At 41.2% G+C, this 22,402-nt stretch overlaps 2 protein-coding genes across 2 annotated transcripts in view; one reads left to right on the top strand and one right to left on the bottom strand.

Moving 5' to 3' along the window:
- Positions 1-9,899, top strand: part of mdn1 (midasin AAA ATPase 1) — a 107,887-nt gene extending 97,988 nt beyond the window's left edge. The window contains exons 94-103 of the mRNA XM_079339854.1: positions 820-918; positions 1,835-1,933; positions 2,822-2,899; positions 3,033-3,137; positions 3,534-3,647; positions 3,783-3,944; positions 4,312-4,464; positions 5,534-5,647; positions 5,821-6,103; positions 8,207-9,899. Of these exons, the coding sequence (XP_079195980.1) occupies positions 820-918; positions 1,835-1,933; positions 2,822-2,899; positions 3,033-3,137; positions 3,534-3,647; positions 3,783-3,944; positions 4,312-4,464; positions 5,534-5,647; positions 5,821-6,103; positions 8,207-8,802 (1,803 nt within the window). The 3' untranslated portion in view covers positions 8,803-9,899. The remainder of the gene's footprint in view (positions 1-819; positions 919-1,834; positions 1,934-2,821; positions 2,900-3,032; positions 3,138-3,533; positions 3,648-3,782; positions 3,945-4,311; positions 4,465-5,533; positions 5,648-5,820; positions 6,104-8,206) is intronic.
- Positions 9,900-10,959: 1,060 nt separating this feature from the next.
- Positions 10,960-15,201, bottom strand: lyrm2 (LYR motif containing 2). Its single transcript, XM_079340123.1, has 3 exons — positions 15,076-15,201; positions 13,906-14,046; positions 10,960-12,669 (listed from the first exon to the last, which is right to left on the bottom strand). Exons 1-3 carry the CDS (start codon positions 15,118-15,120, stop codon positions 12,589-12,591), a joined length of 267 nt encoding a protein of 88 aa, XP_079196249.1. The 5' UTR covers positions 15,121-15,201; the 3' UTR covers positions 10,960-12,588.
- Between the last annotated feature and the right edge of the window lie 7,201 nt (positions 15,202-22,402).

The raw sequence follows: 22,402 nt of genomic DNA, 5'->3' as shown, positions 1-22,402 counted from the left end.
GTGTTAAAAGACGACATCATTATTAATGAATTATTCTTAAATGATTCAGAGCCAAATCCAACATCCTAGTATTTTGACTGTTGAGTAATATCTACTTTATACTCTATATTTTAAAGTAACAACTCGTTATTTATATTTTAACAGTTAATATGCAAAAACTATTTGCCATGTTTTTTCTAACACTTACAGCCCCTAGTCCATCTACAAACCCCCAAATGATAAGAAAAGTTCATCCTCTTCGTCTTTTTACCTGCTCCACTTTTCAAAAAAAGTTTGCTCAGACAGTCTATTTAGAGATTTTCCCTTCATGACATCACAAAGGGCAGTAACCCCTCTCCCAGGTGGGTGACACTCCCATAGCGAGGTGTTTGTTCTGTCTTCTGAGTCTGTCTTGTCATCATAAACAATAAGACATGGAGCGAGAAGACCGAGCCTCCTGCATACTTCCCAAGAGGGGGCGTGGTCAGACACAGCTCATTTACATATTTAAAGCTACAGACACAGAAACAGCCTGTTCTGATCAGGGCTGAAGTAAAGGGGTTTATAGGCACGGCAGCTGTTGTCAGTGATCGAGTAGATCACCTCTCACCTTGGAAGGTCAGGGGTTCAATCTCCAGCTCCTGCAGGCACATGTCTGAGGTGTTCTTGGGTAAGACACTAAAGCCCAAGTTGCTCCCGCCGCTTCATCCCTCTCAATGTTTTTTGTTCATTCAAATGTAATACGGTAATTGTTTCTCATTATGATTTATCCTTGAAATTATTTAATGTCTCATTCTGGAAGTCTTGTAAAATATGTCATCTTTACATTTGTTCATGCAGGTGGGCGATTCGTGTCTCCATGTCGCTGCTCGGTACAACCACCTGCCGATGATTCGCATCCTGCTCGGAGCGTTTTGCTCCGTTTCAGAGAAAAACCTGGTGAGTAACTGAAGGACAGGAAATGATCACCTGTCAGCAGCGACAGAGAATACTTTGAAATCCTGTGACCGTTGTATCTATTATTTTCTTCTTAGCTTCCTATCACTTCACAAACAGAGGCCTGAAGTTCAATACGAGTTTCGGAAATAATAATAATACATTTTACTTTTGGGTGCCTTTCATGCTACTCAAGCTCACCTTACAGAAGAATAAAAACAACACATTCAACTCGCCCATAAATGTGTGACGTCACGTGAAAGCTTTGAATATGCAAATATGACCCACAGGAGAGGGGGTGTTTAATCTAATCTCTTTGGGGTTAAACTGTTTAATATTAGTGTCATGGCGTTCACTCTGAGGTGGAGCTTCTGGTTAATATAGGACATGTACAGTAGATTCTCGTAAAAGCAACAGAAGAAAACCTGACCCTCCGACTCCATGTTTTTACCATCACGTTTAACATTTGTTCAAGACGTTTCATGAAGTTATCGTTTTTACAAAACAACAACAACAAAAAACAGTTTGTTTGTTTGACATGTTTGGACTGTGAGGGATTGTTCATTGACCCATAATTTTGTCAAACTTATAAAACCTTTTGTTAAACATTAAGACATGTTTATTTTGAAATAATTGGGAAAGAAATGTGTTTTTGTTTTTTTACATTTAAATTCAAAACACACTTTCATCCCCTTTATCTCACAGCACAGTTCATTTATTGAGATATTTCTGTTTTGATCAGGTTGTTGAGATTCTAGAGAAGATGTTGAGATTAAGCATGAGATGACAGCGGTGGAAGTTTTGATTCCACCGCTTTTGATTCCTATATAGAGATGGTTGACTCACATTATACAAGTTCTTGTTCTGTGTTTTTGTCCATGTGTCTGTGTTTGGTGTGTGTGTCTATGTGCTTGTACAGGCAGGGGACACACCGCTCCACGTTGCAGCTGCTCTGAATCATAAGAAAACAGTACGTCTGCTGCTGGAGGCCGGAGCAGAGAGCCGCATCTGCAACAATGTGAGCGCCTGCAGACTCTCTCTAACATCATTAGAGCACACTAAAGATGTGTTTGTGTTTGTGTGCTCACTCTGCTTTTTTTAGTCGAGTCAGACACATTTCTGTTTTGTTACCTCACACTGTCCGTGCTTCCTGACGTCCATTTAAAATAAATCAACTGGACATCACAGAGAGAGGAGGTCAAGAGGAACTATACGAAGCTAAATATAGATATGTTGTTGTTACATGACACACTCATGTTTGTTCAGGCGGCTTCTTTAATGTAAACCTGGAGATGTAGCTTTGTGTCTTTTGACCATGGTAAAAAAAAAATAAAAAAAAAACCTTGCTCACTCAAGTCAAGGGCAAAACAGGCAGAAATGTTAAACCATCGATAATATAAAAGTCTTAAAGAAAAAATCAATACAGACTAGTTTCTGAATAAAGCTATAAAAAAAAGATCAGAAAGAAGCTGCAATCCAGATCCTCAATGCAGCTGTTGGTATATAACAAAGGTACTGGAGGATGAAATAAGAAACAGACAACTGCAAAATAAACAGCAAGCTCATCTGAGCCACAAAAACAAACTCATATAGAAAATGTAAATAATGGACTGTGAAATAAATAAGACTCTGCCAAGACTTTGTTGACCTTGTTAATAAATCACTATAAATCATTATATTAAATCTAAATTGTCATTTTGTAATGCACTGGTTGTCAAGAGCACATTAAGGAAGTGTTTTCCAGATGATCTCTGATTACAGTAACCCCTTGTTTAACAAATGTGACATTAATCTACATTAAAACTCTTGAGGTGAGATGAAGTCAGAGCCTTGACACAGAACACAAACAATGTTCTGCAGCGATAAATCTTTGTGTGTGTGTGTGTGTGTGTGTGTGTGTGTGTAGGCAGGTCAGACAGCTCTGGACCAGGCCAGAGAGCACAACAACCCTGATGTGGCTCTTCTCCTCACTAAAGCCCCCCAGGTAAGACCACTGACTCAGCTTGTTAACGCTACATGTAGCATCTGACACAAAGATTGTTCAACTTCTGACTTCATCTAATCTTGAGCCCTGCTTGTGTGTGTGTGTGTGTGTGTGTGTGTGTGTGTGTGTTCAGGTGCAGAGTTTTCTGCGAGGCAGGAGCGTGAGGAAGAGGAGGGATAAGCTGAAGGCGGAGGGTCGGGCTCAGTCGGTGCCCAGAGACGAGATGCTGCCCTGCAAGGTAAAAATAAACGTCACTGTTGTCAAATGTATGTGACCGTGTGACTGCAGGGCGTCATACTCTTCATCCAGTGGAAATATTTTGGGTAACGAGTGCAGCAACACAAAAATTAAAATTCAGACTACATTTTTTCAAGATCCACTAGAATATGATACCAAGGGATAAACAAATATACCGCTCTTGATGGTAGGTTCATGGTGGAGGAGAGTACTGCAGGGAATTTGTAATGCTTTTGAATTTACTGAGACAACCTCTGCAGACCTCTGCAACCAAAAGAAAAAATGTGACCATTTTAAAACCCACTGCAAATGTTGTTGACCATGCATTTCTTTTAACTCCCAAGTGCCTAAACATTTCCTGCTCTACCAAACCTTTCCTTCCCCTTGCTCCCTGCAGGACAGTGCGTCTGCTGCAGAGGACACACAGAGCAGCGAGCGCGCCACCTGCAGACACGCAGAGGTGACCGAGTCAAACACCAGGCGGGGGAAGAGCAGGAAGCAGAAAGAAAAGGTAAATCCCTGAAGTCCCCATCAAACAATTAATATCACGTAAACGTTCTTTGGAGGGAAGAGCTCTTGTGAACGTTCTGAGCAGGTGGAGTAGAGCTGTGAGAATGACCAACCTTTCCTGCTGTTGATGTTTCAGCCGTCGTTGTCCGACCCTCTCCGCCGCAGAGATACCCGGCATGGTGAAAATTTTAACAAGAGGAAAGACAAACTGAGAGGAGCTGCATGCGTCCCTCCTCACAACTACAAAGCCTACCAGCTGTACACACTGTACCGCAGCAAGGACGGAAAGATCATGCAGGTGAGTTAGGAGTCCTGGAAGCTTTGTGTTGTCTAACGTCTGTAAATATTTTCCTCATGAGTTCATATTCCAAAGTTTGTAGCCTTCTTCAATACAACATGACGTTGATTTAGTTAGTTATAATCCCTTATAGTATCCAAAGCCTTGTGCTTTTCTGAAGATCTCTAGATCATTCCAGGAGGTCTGCCCATGAGTCACACTGATCTGGTTGTTCACACATGCACCTTACACACTAGCAAGATATGGTGTAAAAGAAAAACATAGAAGTGGCAGATGAGGCAGCAGAGTCTGCTATACGACACTCTGAGAATATTTGCCTTCACATCACTGCTGTGTGGAGCTGAACAGAATCCGTGTTGTGTTTCAGGCTCCTCTGAACGGGTGTCGCTGTGAACCTCTCATCAATAAACTGGAGAATCAGCTGGAAGCCACCAAGGAGGAGATGAAGACCGAGATCCACACAGTCCAAGACCTGATGAACAGCAAGATGGGACAGCTGGACCGCAAGAACAAACACCAGGTACACACACACACACACACACACACACACACACACACACACACAGCAGGTAACACCTACACACACACACACACACACACACACAGCAGGTAACACCTACACACACACAACAGGTAACACACACACCTACACACACACAGCAGGTAACACACATACACACCGAAGGTAACACACACACACACACACACACACAGCAGGTAACACACACAGCAGGTAACACACACACAGCAGGTAACACACACACACACACAGCAGGTAACACACACACACACAGCAGGTAACACACACAGCAGGTAACACACACACACACAGCAGGTAACACACACAGCAGGTAACACACACACAGCAGGTAACACACACACACACACAGCAGGTAACACACACACACACACAGCAGGTAACACACACACACACACAGCAGGTAACACACACACACACAGCAGGTAACACACACACACACAGCAGGTAACACACACACACACAGCAGGTAACACACACACACACACAGCAGGTAACACACACACACACAGCAGGTAACACACACACACACAGCAGGTAACACACACACACACACACAGCAGGTAACACACACACACACACAGCAGGTAACACACACACACACACACAGCAGGTAACACACACACACACAGCAGGTAACATTTTGTGTCTGTTAGCTGAGAAGAAACAGTGTCTCCTCCAGATTCAGAGCTCTCAGTGCAGTTCAGGGTCTCAGATGAAATCTCCTCAGACAGCTGTTGATGCTGAGTGTCACTGCTGCTTGACAAAATACAGACGTGGATAAATGCAGGAATGCATCTCGACACAATCAGGTATGAAGGCCCAGGGGTAACAGCAGGAGAGGATCATGGGAAGTTAAAGAGGACAATGAGGTGTTTTTTCTCCGGCTGACTGACAAACAGTGAGTGCTGGGATCAGGTTTTGGCTACTATTCAAGAAAATACTTCTCAGTGTGTTTCAGGACAATAAAACCATGAACAAAATAAAGGCTTTATCTTTGCCTTCATGTTTCTGCCCGCTCTCCTGATCCATGTTTTTTTTTCACCGTCAGATCCGAGCTCTGGATAAGATGACGGTGGAGAGAGTGTCTGCAGAGAGGAGCGAGTGTCTGCAGAGGATCGAGCAGCGAGCTCTGCAGGAGAGAGAGGAGGTAGAGAAGAGACAGGTAACAGAGCTCACCTGGACACAGTGCTGCGGACGAGTTTATTCAACCAGATTAATCATGTTTGCTCAGAGCCTCCGTTGGCAACGACACACTCAGTGTCACTTCAGAGTGACATTAGTTTGACATGAAGTTTCAGAGACTTTAATCTGTGTGTGGTGTTTGTGGACTTTAAGCAGGCGTCCCTGGTCAGCGAGCTGAAGAGCTGGTGTCTGTCCAAACTGCAGAACATGGAGGTCCGCTTCACCGGAGATCCCACCAGGCTGCAGCGCTCCTCCTCGGTGACCGATGGCCGAAATGAGGCGGAGGAAGCCGGCCTCACCGTGCTGCCCACCGCCTCACAGTGCCTGGAGCTCCACAACAGCCCCGCCCGCCCAGACTCCAGCTGGGGGGAGGCCAGCGTGGCAGAGAGCGGCGTGAACAACCACTATTTTGTGGTCCACGTGGAGAGTTCTCCAGGTAACAGCTGCAGCGAGACGCTCACAGAGAGTCTTCAGGTCTGTGTTGATCATGAGATGGATAGTCCTCCTTTATCCACAGAAACATCCAGGATACCTCAAACACAGGGCATTATGTGATCGTCACTGTGGGGGGTCTAATGACGCTTTGGAGCTCTGAGCAGGCAGAGGGAGTGGACTAAAGCTCCAAACAGTCAGCTCTTTTACATGCAGGTAGAAAAAGTAGATTTATTGTGTTAGGTCGAATAAAACTGGACTTTAAGATGCATGTTAACACCTTGATGCCTATTGTTGTGAATTTGCATCAAACCGCTTCCGCTCCAAATGCAGCCAAAATAGCGTCCGTATTCCTCCACTGATGGTTGATGCACTTTCAATACATACCTAGGAACCTTGTGCATTCAGAGATGGAACAACATCTGTTCGATGTGCTATTTTTATGTAATATCTATTTTATGTGCTATTGTCAAATGAACTTTTTCAACTTACGGTAATTTAGCATCTACTTGAAAGCAGAAACACGTACAAAAAAAAACGTTTTAATACTTGGAAACAAATTCAGGCGTCAAAGGGTTAACATGTTAGTCCGACTGAAATGGTGATGACTGAGTTGAATAATGCAGATGGATTAACTCTTGCATGTATACACCTCAGTCAGACCCAAACTGGACTCGGCGTTCCTATTATTCTCCACAGTCTGGGCTTTGACCCCGAAGTTGAACTGCAAAAGTGTGTAGCTGAGTGAAGTCGCTTTGTCGCCTGCCTTCAGGTATCACTGTGAGCTAGGAGGATAGCGTGCGTCTCATTTTTACCAAAAAGTAAAGTGGAGAGCATCTATGAAATGTACAAGGTCGTAAAGTTGTAGCCTCCAACTACTGTAGGCTAGTCAGACATTTTTGTGACAATTAAATGATTCTCCTTCAGTGTGTGTAGACTGGGACGAGGACATTATTCTAATTAAACGGCCTCATAGACATTGACTGTGAAATTGTTCCAAGAGTCATTAAATATAATTCTCAACATTAAGACAAAGAAATGTTACCTCCAGTTATTAGGTAATCATTTATGATGACTTTGAGAGTGGGGAGAAAGAGAAAGAAAGTAGTGCTGCACTGTTTGTTTGTCTTGTGGAGACAAAAGAAGCTTTAAGTGAAACCCTGTGAGGGTGATTAGTTCTGCAGGAGGAAGTGGTAAATATTTTACGAGTTTAAGTTCCTCTGTTGGGAATCTGATTGGAAAGAACAAATTTGCTGCTGGAAGAAAACACAAAGTCACTGAAAATGTGACTAAGTTTCCAGTAAGAATAATAAAATGCATTTTAAACAAGGATGTGGGTGAAGAGACTGATAGGTTAGTTGAACTACGGTTTGTAGTTTAAAGAGCCACCCTTCTGTCATCTTCATGTAACATTTTGTTTTTATTTGGATAGAGGGAGAGAAAGTGGATAGCATTGGAAATAGAGGAGGGGGGAGGGGGGGTGGACATGCAGGAAATGAGCCACGGGCTGCAGTCGAACCCGGGCCGGCCCACGTGAGGACTGTAGCCTCTATACACGGTGAAGCGCACGCTGCCACTGCGCTACCGGCGCCCCCATGTGACATACTGTAGATAGATACTTTATTGATCCCGAGGGAAATTCAAGTTCAACATCCTGTTGTTAAAAATAAAAACCTTTGACATTTTGTGACCTCATTAATGTGCTCTGTTCTTTTCTTGATTTAGAAGTTTAATGCTCATAACGGTGCATAACATGAAGGTGTTGTGTCCGTGGCTCAGCAGCACTCAACATAATCATGAATCATGTTTGAAGAAATGCAAACAGTTTTCTCCCTTAGAGCAGAATGATCAAGGATTCAGGTTAAATTCCTAGATGTAAATAAGGCTCAGGGAAGAAGTCTGAAGATGATTTCTTTAAGCTACATACCGTAGTTCAACTAACCTATCAGTCTCTTCACACGACCACTTCACACACAATATTTCTATAATGTAGAGTGATGCAGTCAAGGTAGACCTATCAGTCATTTAGTCCACAAAATAGGTCAGACGTTCTTTAATAATAACTCAATAAGTTGTGCTCATTGAATCTCTTTTGTAACTGTCACAGATGTGAATAAGACTCCCGGTGCAGAAGTCGCCTCTCCTGCAGCAAAGACCCCGCTGTCTTCTGTCCAGGTGGTCCGACCTAAAGAGCGCTCAGTGATCTGCGCTGAGGCTCAGAGGAAGACCCCGGACCTGAAGGATGTGGACATGATGGAGTACCAGATGACAGGGAGCAGGATTCAAAGAGCCAGCAGCCTGTCTCCGGCCACAGAGCGGCGCTGCAGCAGCAGGACTGAAGCCGGGGTCAGAGACAAGGAGCGAGGGCGGGACAAAGGGAAGCACCACAGGAAGCACTCCCAGGGCAGGACTAAGTCTAAGGGGGCCGCCGGGGTCCGGACTCTGGAGGTGTTTGGAGAGCCGCTGCCCGGTGAGCCCTCCTTTGCCCAGGAGAAGGACAACATGCACGCTTTGGAGGTGACCCAGTACTTCTTTGAGGCCGTGTCGACGCAGATGGAGCGCTGGTACGAGAGGAAGGTGCAGGAGGCTCGCTGGCAGGCCAATCAGAGAGCAGAGGCTGACAGAGCCGCTCTGATCGAGAGGATCACCTACCTGGAGGACGAGCTGCGCATGCTGAGGACTAACAGGCACGACAACTGCTAACACATAGATTATATGACGTCACCAGAGTGCATGGAAACTGGTAAACACCATGTGTTTCATGACTTTCTCTTAAGTTCTATCTTCATATCTACTGAGAGTTTGGAAGCTGAAATTATTGAAAAAGTCAAACTGCTCTGTTCCAGGAAACAAGTCGTAAAACCACAAAATGTATCTAAGAAAATGTCACTACTTAACGCTAACACATTGTTTAGAAACTGAGGCCGCCAGATAGCGGAGCTGTCACCAAGGCTACAGTCCTGGTCTGAAGTGTCTGCGGGTTCGAATCTGACCTCTGCCTTTTCCTGTCAGTCTTCAGCCGTCCACTCCAGTAGAATTAAAAAATGACATAGAAACTGAAAGACAATGAAAAATGAAAATCTGGAGGGACATCTGGTCAAGGTAAATTAACCACTGTTAGATAAGAGCTAAGGTCAGTGTGCGGTCCTCTCTCAGCTGAAGTAACCCTTTGTTAGCGATAGTGAGCGATTATGTGGATAAACTGCTTCAATCAATAACTAGAACTAAAAAGAAGGACAGTACCCTCAGCTTAAGATGGTACACAATTTCAAAATAAAAGCCCATCACAAACAGTTTCTTACATGCAAAATAAAGGAATTTCAAACATGCAATTGATGACTGAAATTCAACAATTCAAAACATGTAACACCCCGCCTCCTGGAACAGCAGGGGTCACCAGTCTCTGGTACTGTGATTTGGGTCGCTTGTGTGCTGAAACAATTTTTATCTATTGGTTGTTATGAGGACTAGACTGAACGCTTACGTTAACCTGTCACTTAAATAATGTGTTTAAGCTGGACTTATGACCAGATGTCCCTCCAGATTTTGATGTTAAACCCGAGATTCACCAACACCACACGATGAAAGCGTTTGAGCTTTCTGACCCACACTTCACATCAGAGGATTGTGGCCACGGGATGATAACCACAGACTGTATAAACTGTGGATGTGGCCATCACGATTTCACTTAATGAAGCGTCTTAATGCCATCTTGTTTTTGTAATGATAATGAACCTGGAGCGAGAGGTTTCACTTAGAAGGTGCATCACTACTTAATTAATCTGTGATATTGATCAGGATGCATATTTCTGCAGCATGTCTTTAGTTCTACCCTGAGCTGAACAAGACATTGTTCTGGTTTCCATGGTAGCTTCTTAATATCACAGGTAGCCCCGTCTATAAGCAGCTGCTGCTTTCTGGTCTGTTTAACACAAAAACAGTCCCCTCACTTATTACATGAACATCCTGCTGTATTGAAAAGGACTTGAAACTAAAGATTGAGACGATAAAGTCATCAAGAAAATGTTTCCTGAAAGAATAAATCAGCTGCGAACATTTCATCATAGAAGTCTGCACCATCAGCTTCCTACTCTTTTTATATTCCGTCAACAGATGCCTAAAAAAAAGCGTCAAATCCCCATCCTGTTGGTAGTCATGGTAACACTGCACAGGTGAACTGGGATGTGTACGTACAGTTTTATAGTAAAAAAGGCAGCTCTTGTGCACCATGTTGTAAATAAACCAGTAGAGTCAAAGCTAGGTGTTGATCTCATGTGCCATTGAAAAGATGGAGTCTGCGTCACGTGAACATTAACGACTCTTTGTTGGGTAAGCGTCTCTCACATGAACGAGTTTGAGATGAGCTGAAGAAACTGAGAGCGGTCTGAATGGAGGACTAACAGTGTAATAAGCTTTGTGTTTGTGAGTGTATGTTGGAATCAGACCCACTGCCTATTAACGACGGGCTGAAAGGACGCTGTATGCACCGCCACCACTACTATACATACAGTATATATAGTGTTTCTTTTGATATGTGTGGAGGCTGGAGTGTGCCAAAACTTTAGACTTTTATGTGTCTGTTTAACAAATTAACACAAACACAAATTAACCACATTTTTATTTTTCAATAAAATGTACCTCTTCCCTCTCTAAAGGGAGGTTGAGGGGTTCGATCCCCAGCTCCTGCAGTTACATGTCTGATGTGTCCTTGGCCAAGACACTTAACCCTGAGTTGCCCCCTCTGCTTCATCAGCGGCGCATGAATGTGATTATATACTTTTTCCATGTGTGAATGTGTGGGTGTGACCTGCGGTGTAAAAGAGCTTTGAGCAGTTAGAAGACCAGAAAATATCTGTACAAGTGGCACACTCCAGGCTCTGTAGATTTCAGTAAACAAACTCTAAATGTCCTGTCAATTTAAGAGCATATCCTCTCTCAAATATTCATCCACAACAGGTTCCTGTGAGTGTTTTTTAAACTCTGCCAGCATGTTGTAGCTGAACTCTGAAGTCTTAAGTGTTGTTAACAGTCCCCTGAAAGACCTGTGACATTTTGTAAATGAAAGGATCTGTAACGTTTTCTGTTTAATGGTTTAAACATGGCGATCTAAACCACAGCGGACACTTCTGCTTTCAAATAAGTTTGCTGAAAAAAAAAATCTGCAGCCATTACTTCAGAGATAATTTGTCCCTTGCAAATTTCTCTAAGCTGAGGGTTTTTGAGATTTCTGTCTTTAGATATGAAATCAAGACGATATTAAAGGTCACATTATTTATTTCACTGTTTCTCTAACACTAATATGTATCCTTAAGTCTGATTTAAAACCCCTCTCCGCCTTTTTACCTGCTCCACTTTACTAAAAATGTGTGCTCAAACAGGCTGTTTTTCCCTTTATGACATCACAAAGGGCAGTAGTCCCTCCCCCAGGTGGGTGACACTCCCACAGCTAGGAGTTTGTTCTGCCCTGAGTCTGCCTTCTCACCGTAAACAATAGGACATGGAGCGAGAAAGCTCAGGCCAAATCGAATGCCAGAGGGAGGAGGGGGGCGTGGTCAGACACAGCTCATTTACATATTTAAAGCTACAGACACAGAAACAGCCTGTTCTGAGCAGGGCTCAGAACACAGAATCAGAGTGAACTTAGAATTAGAAACTTCACACACGTTTTGGGGAGCTCTGAGATTTATTTACACTGGTTAAAACGGAGAATAATATGTGACCTTTAAAATCAGTTCTGAAAGAACCTTTTATTGCAGCTCTTGTGAGCACGAACCAACCCCTCTCCTGATCCTGACAGATAACTTAGCTTTAATCTCCTCTGCTGGTCTTTGTCTGTACATGATCGTTAGAACATGTAGATGGATTGTGTTTGAAGCTGTTGCATGAAGAAAGCTCAGAGTTGTGTTGCAGTATTCCTGTCTGTTGTGTGTTTGGTGTAGTGACCGTCTGTCAAGTTCAACAAAATGTAACTGCAGAGCCACCGTACCCAGGATTGACGGTTTTTAGACCTATGCATGGGCAGGTTTGTGGCATTATTTGAAATGTAGCTCTCATAATTTGTGTTTTTGTACTTTCACTACCTAACCAGACGGGATATGTTTTATTTTTTGTTAACCTTTGATAAACCTGCACAGAGGTCCAAAGACGGTGCTCTGTGGCTCTGCGGTTTGAGGTTTGTTTTTCATGAATAATGCACTCTGAAAACATGTTTTGTATTAATTAAATGATCTTTCTACTTCTGTCTGTAATTTCATGACTTCCTGTTTAATACATACACAACAGGTGAGGCTGTCTGCCTCAGCTCCACGAGTTCTTCAGATGAGCAGCAGCACAGAAAGTTTTACAGTGCGATGCCTCCACCTCACTTCTGTTAATCTGGCCTTCAGAGGCAAAGAAAGGTTTCACAAGTTTCCCTGTTACTCGCTCCAGAGTTTCCATCAAACACATGATGGTCTTCACAGAGTGCAGATCCGCAGCAGTAAACAAGATTTAATTCCTGGCCAGCGCCAAAGACTTCTGCAGCTCCTCCAGGTGGTTGTTGGCTTGTGTCACCATCATCCGGATGGCATCCTGAAAGAACAACGAGAGGGAGAACACAAGTGATGATCACACATTTAGAACTATAATGTCACAGATGGTTCATTTACAACGTTTTTCTGGAGTCATCTACGATGCCCCGTTTCCATTAAACCAGTTCCAGAGCTGCTTCAGAGGCAGTGCCTGAGCTAGCACCCGTTCTTTGTGTTTCGACAGCCAAAGAACTGGCTGGACAGAAAAAAAGAAAAAAAAAAACCCAGTTCAAGTGCACCAACTGCTTGTTTGTCTGCAAGATTGCACGGCTTGCGTCAGGGGCTGGGGGCGGAGTTATCATGACCAAAATAGACGCACGCAAAACTTTGTTGTGACCACCTCAGGGACAGACCTGTTGTTGGAAACATCCCTGAGTTATGACCCTGTATCGTTTTAAAACACTTCCGCGAGTTGCACGCCATTTGAGGAGGGGATGCATCTCTCGGCATGACACCGGTATGCCAGCTGACCGGGGCCCTGAACTCTGCAACGGCGAGGGACGTGTTGGAAGCGATGATGATGGAAGAGAACGCCGCTATGCTACATTAGACATCGTCCGTTACTGGCAAGATGATTTTTTTTTCAGTGTTTCAGTGTTTCCCATGGGCTTGAGGACCCCAGTTATAAGCCTTATTCCAATTTGATCAAATTGTAAACACAATATCAGACACGGAGTTAAAATGGACTCTCATTTTGAATCCACCTTGTGTAGACGTCATTCTCGAGCGTATGTGACTGCAGTGTCTTCTGTACATCTACATGCAGGAGAAACAGACAGCAAGCACATCGGTCAGTTCTGTCATCACTGAGGGTGATATACTGTAGACACGAGAAAACGGGCCCCCTCTGTTTGCATCAAACAACAGAGAAGAGTCAGGTCACATGATTGGTGTTGCACATCCTGGGCTGTGCTCACATCCCATCTGATACATTGTTGGCCAAGCTTTAAAGCCACCAGACTCCCTGAACAGCAGAGGTCAATTTAAGTCCCTTATTTACCGAGACTTTTGTGTTTCATGTTTTAAGTTTAAATAAAATCTGTTGTTTGTGAAACACAAAATATCAAAAACAAACTAAGTGATCAAGGCTGCAGTAGATTAAATCCTGAAGATCAAGTAGCAGCTTTGTCAATGTCAATAGATTCTGGCGGCTCCATGAGAGGGAGCGTCACTACTCTTTAACATCACTTAAACCAACAGCGCCCTTCTATTACACGTAGAAATGTAAACGCCGTACCGGGTTTGTAGCCGTCTTATTCCTCTTGAACTCGTCTCTGGCCCAGTCTCGGAGGTACTTCCTGTCCCCTTCGTCTGGAACCTGCCGGATGGTCTTCAGCATGTTTCTGTAAATCCCCAGGATCCTCTGTCTCTGTAAGAACTGACAGAATCGTTTACTATCACAGCACGTCGTCTGCTGTTTTCTTTTATCCATCCAGAGTGAAGTGTTCAGTTATTACTATGAGACAGAACAGACGTCTGCACAGGCAATAAACATCAATGTATCTGCACACACACAGGAATACATCGATATACAGTAAAACCCAGCTCACATGGATGTCATCGTATCGTTTACGTACGTGACAAATGAGACACAAAGGCAAACAGTTCATAGTCTGAGGGCAACAATGCCTACAGCTTTAATTAAAAAAACCCAGCTGAGACAAATGACCTCAGGTGACCCTTCTCGTGGTAAATGGATTTAAGCTTGTACTGGCTTGTATATGATAGCAGGATTTGGGTATTGAACCCCAGACCTTCTGTTTGAGGTCTGAATATTGCATGAAGGAGGGTGGTGAGGGGTTTCAGTGCCTTGCTAAAGGTTCTGTTGAAACAAGCCTAATTTCCAAATCCTGACTTGAAGCAGCGATCATTCAGTCCCTGCAGACTGAGCTCATTTTTCATCATGTCTAAAATGAGTAACAACACACTCCTTCACACATGATATTGTATTTAACAAATGATGTATCCTTACATACAGAAACAACTTAAACTGAGAGGTCATCGTTTTTAGTCTTCAGCCAATAGCTGTAATTACTTATTTATTTCAAAACGGCTCACCTGACAGCTGTCATGTGGGTGTTACGGTAAAAAGAGAGACCGTGTTATCTGGTGACTTTCAGCAGAATAGGTGGGTGATTGTCGTAGTGAAAACAAACGTTTATATGAAAAGTGTCTAAACGTATGCTTGTTTTTTCCATTATCAAGTTAAATATTATCATTAGATATGTCTTTAATGAAAATCAATGCAAATGGAGGCTTCGTTGGGATCCTTCTAACACGGTCACTCTTTCAACCTTAACACCCGCAGCTCTTTTAACAGCTACTGTCTACCTAATAAATACAGTCCGTGAACCTTTCCAAGTGTTGCTAACAAGGTGAATCTTCTTCAGCCGTTGTCAGTATTTACCTGTTTTAAAGAAAGCGCCGCGGTCGGTAACCTTGAAATAGTCATCTCTGTCAGATTGTTGTTACAAACAAACTGTGGATAACGACGAACTGTCTGGAGACCCGGATGTTGTGATGGTTGTGAACTTGAAGCTGATGAACGAAGTGTTGTCTCCCCCTGGTGGAGCGGAGGGCAGCATCAACACAAATCAACCTAGAAGTTTCACAGGAGCTTTTCATGACACATTCTTGATTGTATATTTATAAATCAAGAAGAGAGGATTTTTATTTATTGTAGATTCATCTTAATCTGCTGTGCAATACAATGTTCTACTACATTTCAATAAAACATTACAAAAAAAAGGTCATTCAAAAGCACATTAAGACAAAAATAAGAAAATAAAATATGAAAATTTAAATCGAAAATATAAAAAGTAGACAGCAGATATAAGTGGCCAGGCAGTGATCGGACTATCAGCAGGAGACAAATGTAAACCGAGCTGTATGCAGGTAGACACATTTTAAATCGACATATAGTACTGCAAATAGGCTCAGTATTATACAACCATGTAAAGTTGGAATATCCATGAGGCTATGATATTTTTCAGCTGGTTAAACACACAGGGGCTTTGATATTTGATCAAATTACTGCCTTCATTGTTGAACTTGTGTTTGACTGCACAGATAGTTAAACCTACAGTGTGATCTCAACACTGATTGCAAACTCAATTCAAGAAGCCTTTCCAATAAATTAATTTTGAAAATATGTGTTTGCACCCATGGTGGCATGAATTCAAGCACAGGGGCAAAGAAGAATAAAACAATGTTTACATTTTATGCAAATGTCTCTCTGTATTTTGAACTACAAATTCATTCATTTGAAATGTATTTGGAGAAAATGGATTTAAAATTTTGGGCACATTTTGATGACGTTTTTGAGACGCTCAGTCATGATTTTAAGATAATTACTTTGTCCAATCTAAATGTGTTAGTAAAGAACATTTTAAAACAACAAAAGTTGTATGATTAAACAACAATAGCCTACAAAGATAATAACACAGACCACAGACACCATGAAAAGTTAAATGTGTTGAGACAAACAGGAAGGGGCAATGTTACAGTTAGGTCTGTTTGTTTATTTAAATGATTTATGCTATACTCTGAGAAAGTTTCTTCTTATTTGTTGAAAAGAAAGTCTGACAAATATTCTCATCTGGATTCACTGACTCGTTTTAAGTGACTAACTGTTGGGAATGTTATCTTCATCGGAAAAGGATTTTCATTAAATTGGCTATATCAAAATAATTTGTGCAGCTCCATAATAATCTGAGACACCTCCGACATTTGCAGAAAGTAAACTTAAAAGTGTTCAACCATTTAAAGTTGTTAATTTATTGTATAATAAGTCCACTTAAAGGACTTCTTGTTGTGTGTCATGAGAGGATTACGGGGTGAGGAAACCATGACAACCAGTTATTTTACAAAACATGCCTGTTTAATATATACATTTATGTTCACTATAGACAGAGAATACGAATGAGAAATGCATGGGGAAAAAAGTAAAGCAAGAAGTTTGGTGTTCTCTGTAAGTGAGCCTATGTGGTGACAAGGCGCCATCATGTGGTGAGAACACTGAATAACAACAATAAAACCCACTGGACTCTTTAAGTGATTATTAAATTAACATTTCTCCTTATTAATGAAGTTGATATTAATCTAATTTATTTATGAATTAATTTTTATGACTTGCATTTATTCATTCATCTTTTAAGTAATGGTTGGGCGTTGTAAGAATAGTAGAATTACTCAGGGGAGGGATTAACAACATACAAAAGTGAAATAAAAACTGGGGAGAAATGACATGAAAGAAAATGAAATAGTTGTCATATTTAGTTGATAATGTGCTGATGTTGTTGGCAGTGACTGTCAGTTGTGTTAGTCAGCCTGATTCTTTGATTCTGATTATTTTTCTATTTTGTGATTATTTATTCTACCAAACAGTTTGAGATAGAAATTACATTGTTGGCATGATTTTCTAAAAAAACAAAAACAAACAACAACTACAAAATGTTTTACATGTCTCTGAATTGTCGGTATCCTGTGATTGGTTCATGTGGTAGATCTTCTTGCAGGTGTGTTTAAAATTGGAATCTCCGACTCATCCAAGTTTCCATCCAGAAACAAAGAATCTGACATGTTTGATGAATCCTGTTAGAAACGTCTCACTGATATTTGTTGTGATTGCGTCTCTCTCTCTGCGCCTCCTCCTCTGCAGACAGCTCATTCAGCACTAAATGATTGGATGTTTGATGCAGAGTGACAGATTCCCCCCCCCCCATAAGTGTTTGAGTGTGACGGAGCGACACACGTTCAAGCACGTGGGCTGTCTGCACAATGTTACAGAAATCTATTTCTGCATCTAACACACACTTTTGTCTGTGATAACACAAGACGATATTGGTTTCACTTGATGATGAAGAGAGAATACATTGGGTACAAAGTGTTCTAGTTTAATGTTTGATGAAAGTGTTGGATGCATCTAATTTTATCTTAATGAAATCCTTCATCATCCTTGTAAACAATCTATATGTTTATAGCTGTGGTTTATAGCTTGTCTGTCAACCAGAAGGAGATTCAATCCCCAGCTCCTTCAGTCACATGCCCAATGTGTCCTTGGGCAAGACACCTAACCCTGAGTCGCCCCTTCTGCTTTGGTGGCAGCGTGTAAATGTGTATTAATGATTTTAATTAATATTGATGGACTCTTAACACAGCAGGCTCTGCCAACAGTTTGTGATGGCAGTAAAAGAGTTTTGAGTAGTCAGAAGTCTAGAAAAGAAATATACAAACTCAAGTCCATTAAACATTTAGTTATTGAGTTATTGCTTTAATTTTTACAAAGACTATGTCGAGATGAAAGGCAGAGATAATGTAAAACTTCTTTTTAGTTTTTCTACTGAAAATAACACTGAAATAGTTTTTATTGGTTATTTTTACAACAAATTATTGTATCTAAAAAGAGAACCGCAATGCTGCAATGTGACAAATAAACTTTTCAATTATTCAGGAGAACTTTTTAAAGAAAGTTTTTAATTGAGAAACAACTCTTAGAGGTCACGTATTATCCTGCCTTTCAACCAGTCTAAATCAGTCTCAGAGCTCCCCAAAACAAGTGTGTGAAGTGTCTTTTTGTAAATCCACTCTGACCCTGTATTTGATCATGTCTATAAACCCCTCTTTGTCAGCCCTGATCAGAACAGGCTGTTTCTGTGTCTGTAGCTTTAAATATGTAAATGAGCTTTGTTTGACCACGCCCCCTCTCTGGAAGGACTCGGGTGGTTTTAGCACACATTTTTGAAAAGTGGAGCAAGCAAAAGATGAAGAGGACACGTTAGTTTAAGAAGAACATATTAAAGTATATTTTATATAATACCTGTAAGCGACCTTTAAATCTGTTCTTGTTTTTAATTTTTAACAATCTTTAAATCGCTGGGTTTGTAATTTTAGAGCCTTCTCATCCAAAGTAATATTCTTGTACAGTTCTGTTACTATAATTGTATTTATCCTAAACTGCAGACTCTTTGAAATATCTTAAACTCTTAAATATCTTATTAAAAAAGTCAGAACATTATTTCTGCTTGCCGTTTGTCTGCTGAATAGTTTTCTTAACGATGGTTGGTTTGATGAATATGCACGTCAGCTCTCAGAATATGGTATAAGAAAAATGACGTACTTAGTATAAGTACCTGATAAAGACCAGCAGGTGTCAGCAGACGGACACATGTAAGTGTCAGTGATAGTCTGTGTCAGTCTCCTCTGACCTCTGGGTGAACTTCTGTCTGCATGTTTCATGAGTTGAATTTCATTGAACATGTATAGATTTTATACTGTGGCTGTATGCTGCAGTATACAGGATAGTATAATCATCTTCATAATACCAGATGGAGTCAGATGTTTACTTTTTGTTATTTTTAAAGCTGGTCCCGGTTGTTAACGTCCTCTTAGATCTTTCTCTGAGCATCTACTGACTCCTGGATGAGGACTTCTCATCAATCAGCAGACAAAACTATTGATTATTGATCAATGAAAGGGTAAATAAAACAAACAAACTTAAACCGAGGCCACACTACAAAAACTCAAACTGTTGTGATATGTGTTTGTAATTTCAGTCCAGATTATCTCATTTTAAGATATCAAGAGCCACTAAAGGCCTTAAATTAAAGTAAAACAATGGGTAGAAGTTAAGACTCATTCAAAGGTACCAGACGGTGCTTCCTTCATCTTATTTATGTTCTGTGTAGACACTCAAACTTATTTCGTTGATGTGAACATTTAATTCTCTCTCCAACCGTTCGCTCTGCCACCAGGTGGCTGAAGAACGTTGGCCACGCCCATTCACATCAAGAATGCTTTTAGAAGAGCAAGTAGATGAATATTCCTGCAACAAAACAACTGATGATGCCCAGCAGACCTTTTTAGTAGAAAAACACTTAAAAGAAATGATGAACAAATAAATTTTGGGCTGCATATCTGAATCGAAGAAACGACCGCCTTCGGTCAGAATACTGAGGAAAGGGTGGGAGTGTGTTTGTGTGTGTGTGTGTGTGGGGGGGGGGAGATAATTTGAGACTGAATAACATTTTAATAAATGTAGATAATGAATGGACAGCCTAAAAAATACATTTTATTTAGGTCTGTGACCACTCAAAGCATTTACACATGTCCCACATTAAGTGAATAAGACGCTGCCCCCTAGGGGAAGCTTTAAACTAATTGCCCTGTTTTTGTACTTTACAATCACCATATTACACAGCACGCCACTGATTTCAGTCATAATCAAGCTGCACAGTTCTCTCAATCCACTTGACTCCCCACAGTTTTTTGAGTCAGGTGACCTAGCTTTTACAGGGTTTGCCAAAGCTGGCATCTTACTGTACACCACACTAAGTGAGACCAAGGCATACCCAAGACCAGACTGCTCCGAGACCAAGACAAGACCAAGATGTTTAGGGAATGAGGCAAGAAATTAACTTTTTCGACAGTCTCTGCTGTTTCCTATATCCTTTAAATCATCAATCTGCTTTTATTGAATCAGCAAAGTGTGACTCAACTAATGAACAAATTAAAGAAACCAACCTCATGAAGAAAAGGACATTAGGAGAAGTTCAGTAACGACTAAAGTACTGAGCCAGCACATCAAGCTGTGATTGGTCTGCAGGCCAGAACAGAAACAGTTTTCAGAGCGAGTGAGGACAGAGAACGCAGACGTCATCAAAGCTCAGAGGCCACGGGAGGAAGTGTCTCTGCAGATCTGAGCAGCAGTGGGTTTTGGTTTTTCTTCAAAGCTTCTCGTTCTCAGATCTGGCAGTTTGTCTTCCTCACATACAAACTCCAGCTGTGAGGAGAGCGGACTCTTGGACTGGACCCATAATTGAAGTGTCATCCTGTTAAATAACGTCAGGCTTCTTCTCAGCATGCTCCATTAGTTTCATCATTTGTCTGAAACACTGCGAGGAACATCTGAGCCGAACAGCTGGGTATGAGAGTGTGTGTGCATGCTCACGAACATGCAGAGCTTCTTCTATGCCATACTTTTATCTTTTTATCTGCAGAAAGGAAACGTTTTTCAATTCCAGTCTTGATTATAAATATATCAACCGAACTGCTAATACAGTTTTTCACTATTGCATGAACACCGGGTCCTGTTAGTCAAAACCCCATGAACACACAAACACGAAACATGAAACAAAAGAAAACATTTAAATCTCCGGCAACAGAGAACACTGTTTTCATGACGTTTTAAACTCTTCCTTAAATGAAACATTTACTTCAAAAACTGTAAGAGGATACTGTTGCAGATAGCACCACCACTTTAAGACCCTAAACTGACTTTAGCCTATCAGACCACACCTGCCATGCTCACTCCTTTTGTTTGATGAGCTGGACTGGAGCTGCTGGACATGCTGCTGACAACTCAATTGTGTTGATTAGAGGTGCAGTATTGAGAAAGTAATTTGTTTGTATAGACTGTGTATATCCTTTTGTTCATATAAGACTGTTAAGTTTATTTGATTTTTTGGTGTGGCTCTGATTAGCATTTTATTGTTTTCCTTTAAGCTTTAAATCACCTCACCTATGTCATCACTACAAGTTGATTTAATTTGGATTTAAATAAATGATGAAATGAAAAAAACTATAACCTGGTCCTTGCACTTTGATTGGTGTACCACTGCAGAAGCTCTAAGTTTTGAACAAGTCTCCACATACACTTCCTAAAGATACTGCTTACATGTGTCATCAATAAGTCATTATTTATATACATGTATGTGGCTAGTTTATCTGCAGACAGTTTACAAGAGGAGCAGGTATAGACCCTGTTATATTATTCATTCATTGGTTATTTAGTTTTCACCTAAGGAGCTCAGCATAAATTCAAGCAGGAGGATTTGTATTCACTCACACAATAATTCAATGTAGCCGCTGCCTCTCTACGAAAAAGTTGAACTTGTTTAAGGTCAAAAATTGAAAAAAAGTTTACACCCTCATGAGAAAACTGCAAAAACATAACACCCCCTCATTACAAGTAAGTTGAAATTATTTTAAGGTCAAAAATTGAAAAAAAAAATGCCTCACCAGAAAACTGACAAAAAAGTAACACCCCCCTTACGAAAAAGATTACATTTTTTTATGGTCAAAAATTGATAAGAAGTTTACACCCTCATGAGAAAACTGCAAAAACATAACATTCCCTCATTACAAGAAAGTTGAAATTATTTTGTGGTCGGTCAAGCCTCATCTGGCCTCACATCCTTAAGTGTGAGGCCAGCTTTTGTCTCTAAACAATTTCTTCATATTCTTAATCACTTTTCTGCCCTCTACGATGAGTCTGGAAGATTATGTTAGTCAACTTTACCACAAAATATGTCCTGAAGTTTAAAACATCCCAGGAGGGTCTTTCATGATGTATTCAACGTACACTTCATTCAGAAAATGAAAACATTTTCCTCGTTTTCTGTAGATATTTCTAAATATGGACTTACACTTTCTACACAAGTCCATCCCAGAGTTCCCAAGTAGATGACGGTATTTAAAGAGAGCCTTTTCCTCTCTGTAACCCAGACGTTAGTTCACGTCCACTGAACAGATACAGAAAAACAGAAAGAGCCTGAAAACCCCACATCTGGGTCACTTTCAGTTCATATCAGATCCTTTTACTTCCTGTTAAATCCGACCAAACTAGAGCCGCCGGCTTTATGCACATAAACACACACACACTTGGATTTATAAAACCATTTATATCATGGATCCTTTTTTTGAGCCCTTTTTGATAGAAATGTGCGTAAATGTTT

The sequence above is a fragment of the Symphodus melops genome, assembly GCF_947650265.1.
Source record: "Symphodus melops genome assembly, chromosome: 1".
Classification (NCBI taxonomy): Eukaryota; Metazoa; Chordata; class Actinopteri; order Labriformes; family Labridae; genus Symphodus; species Symphodus melops.
The sequence above is the reverse complement of the archived record's forward strand: the minus strand, read 5'-3'. Positions and strand labels throughout refer to the sequence as shown.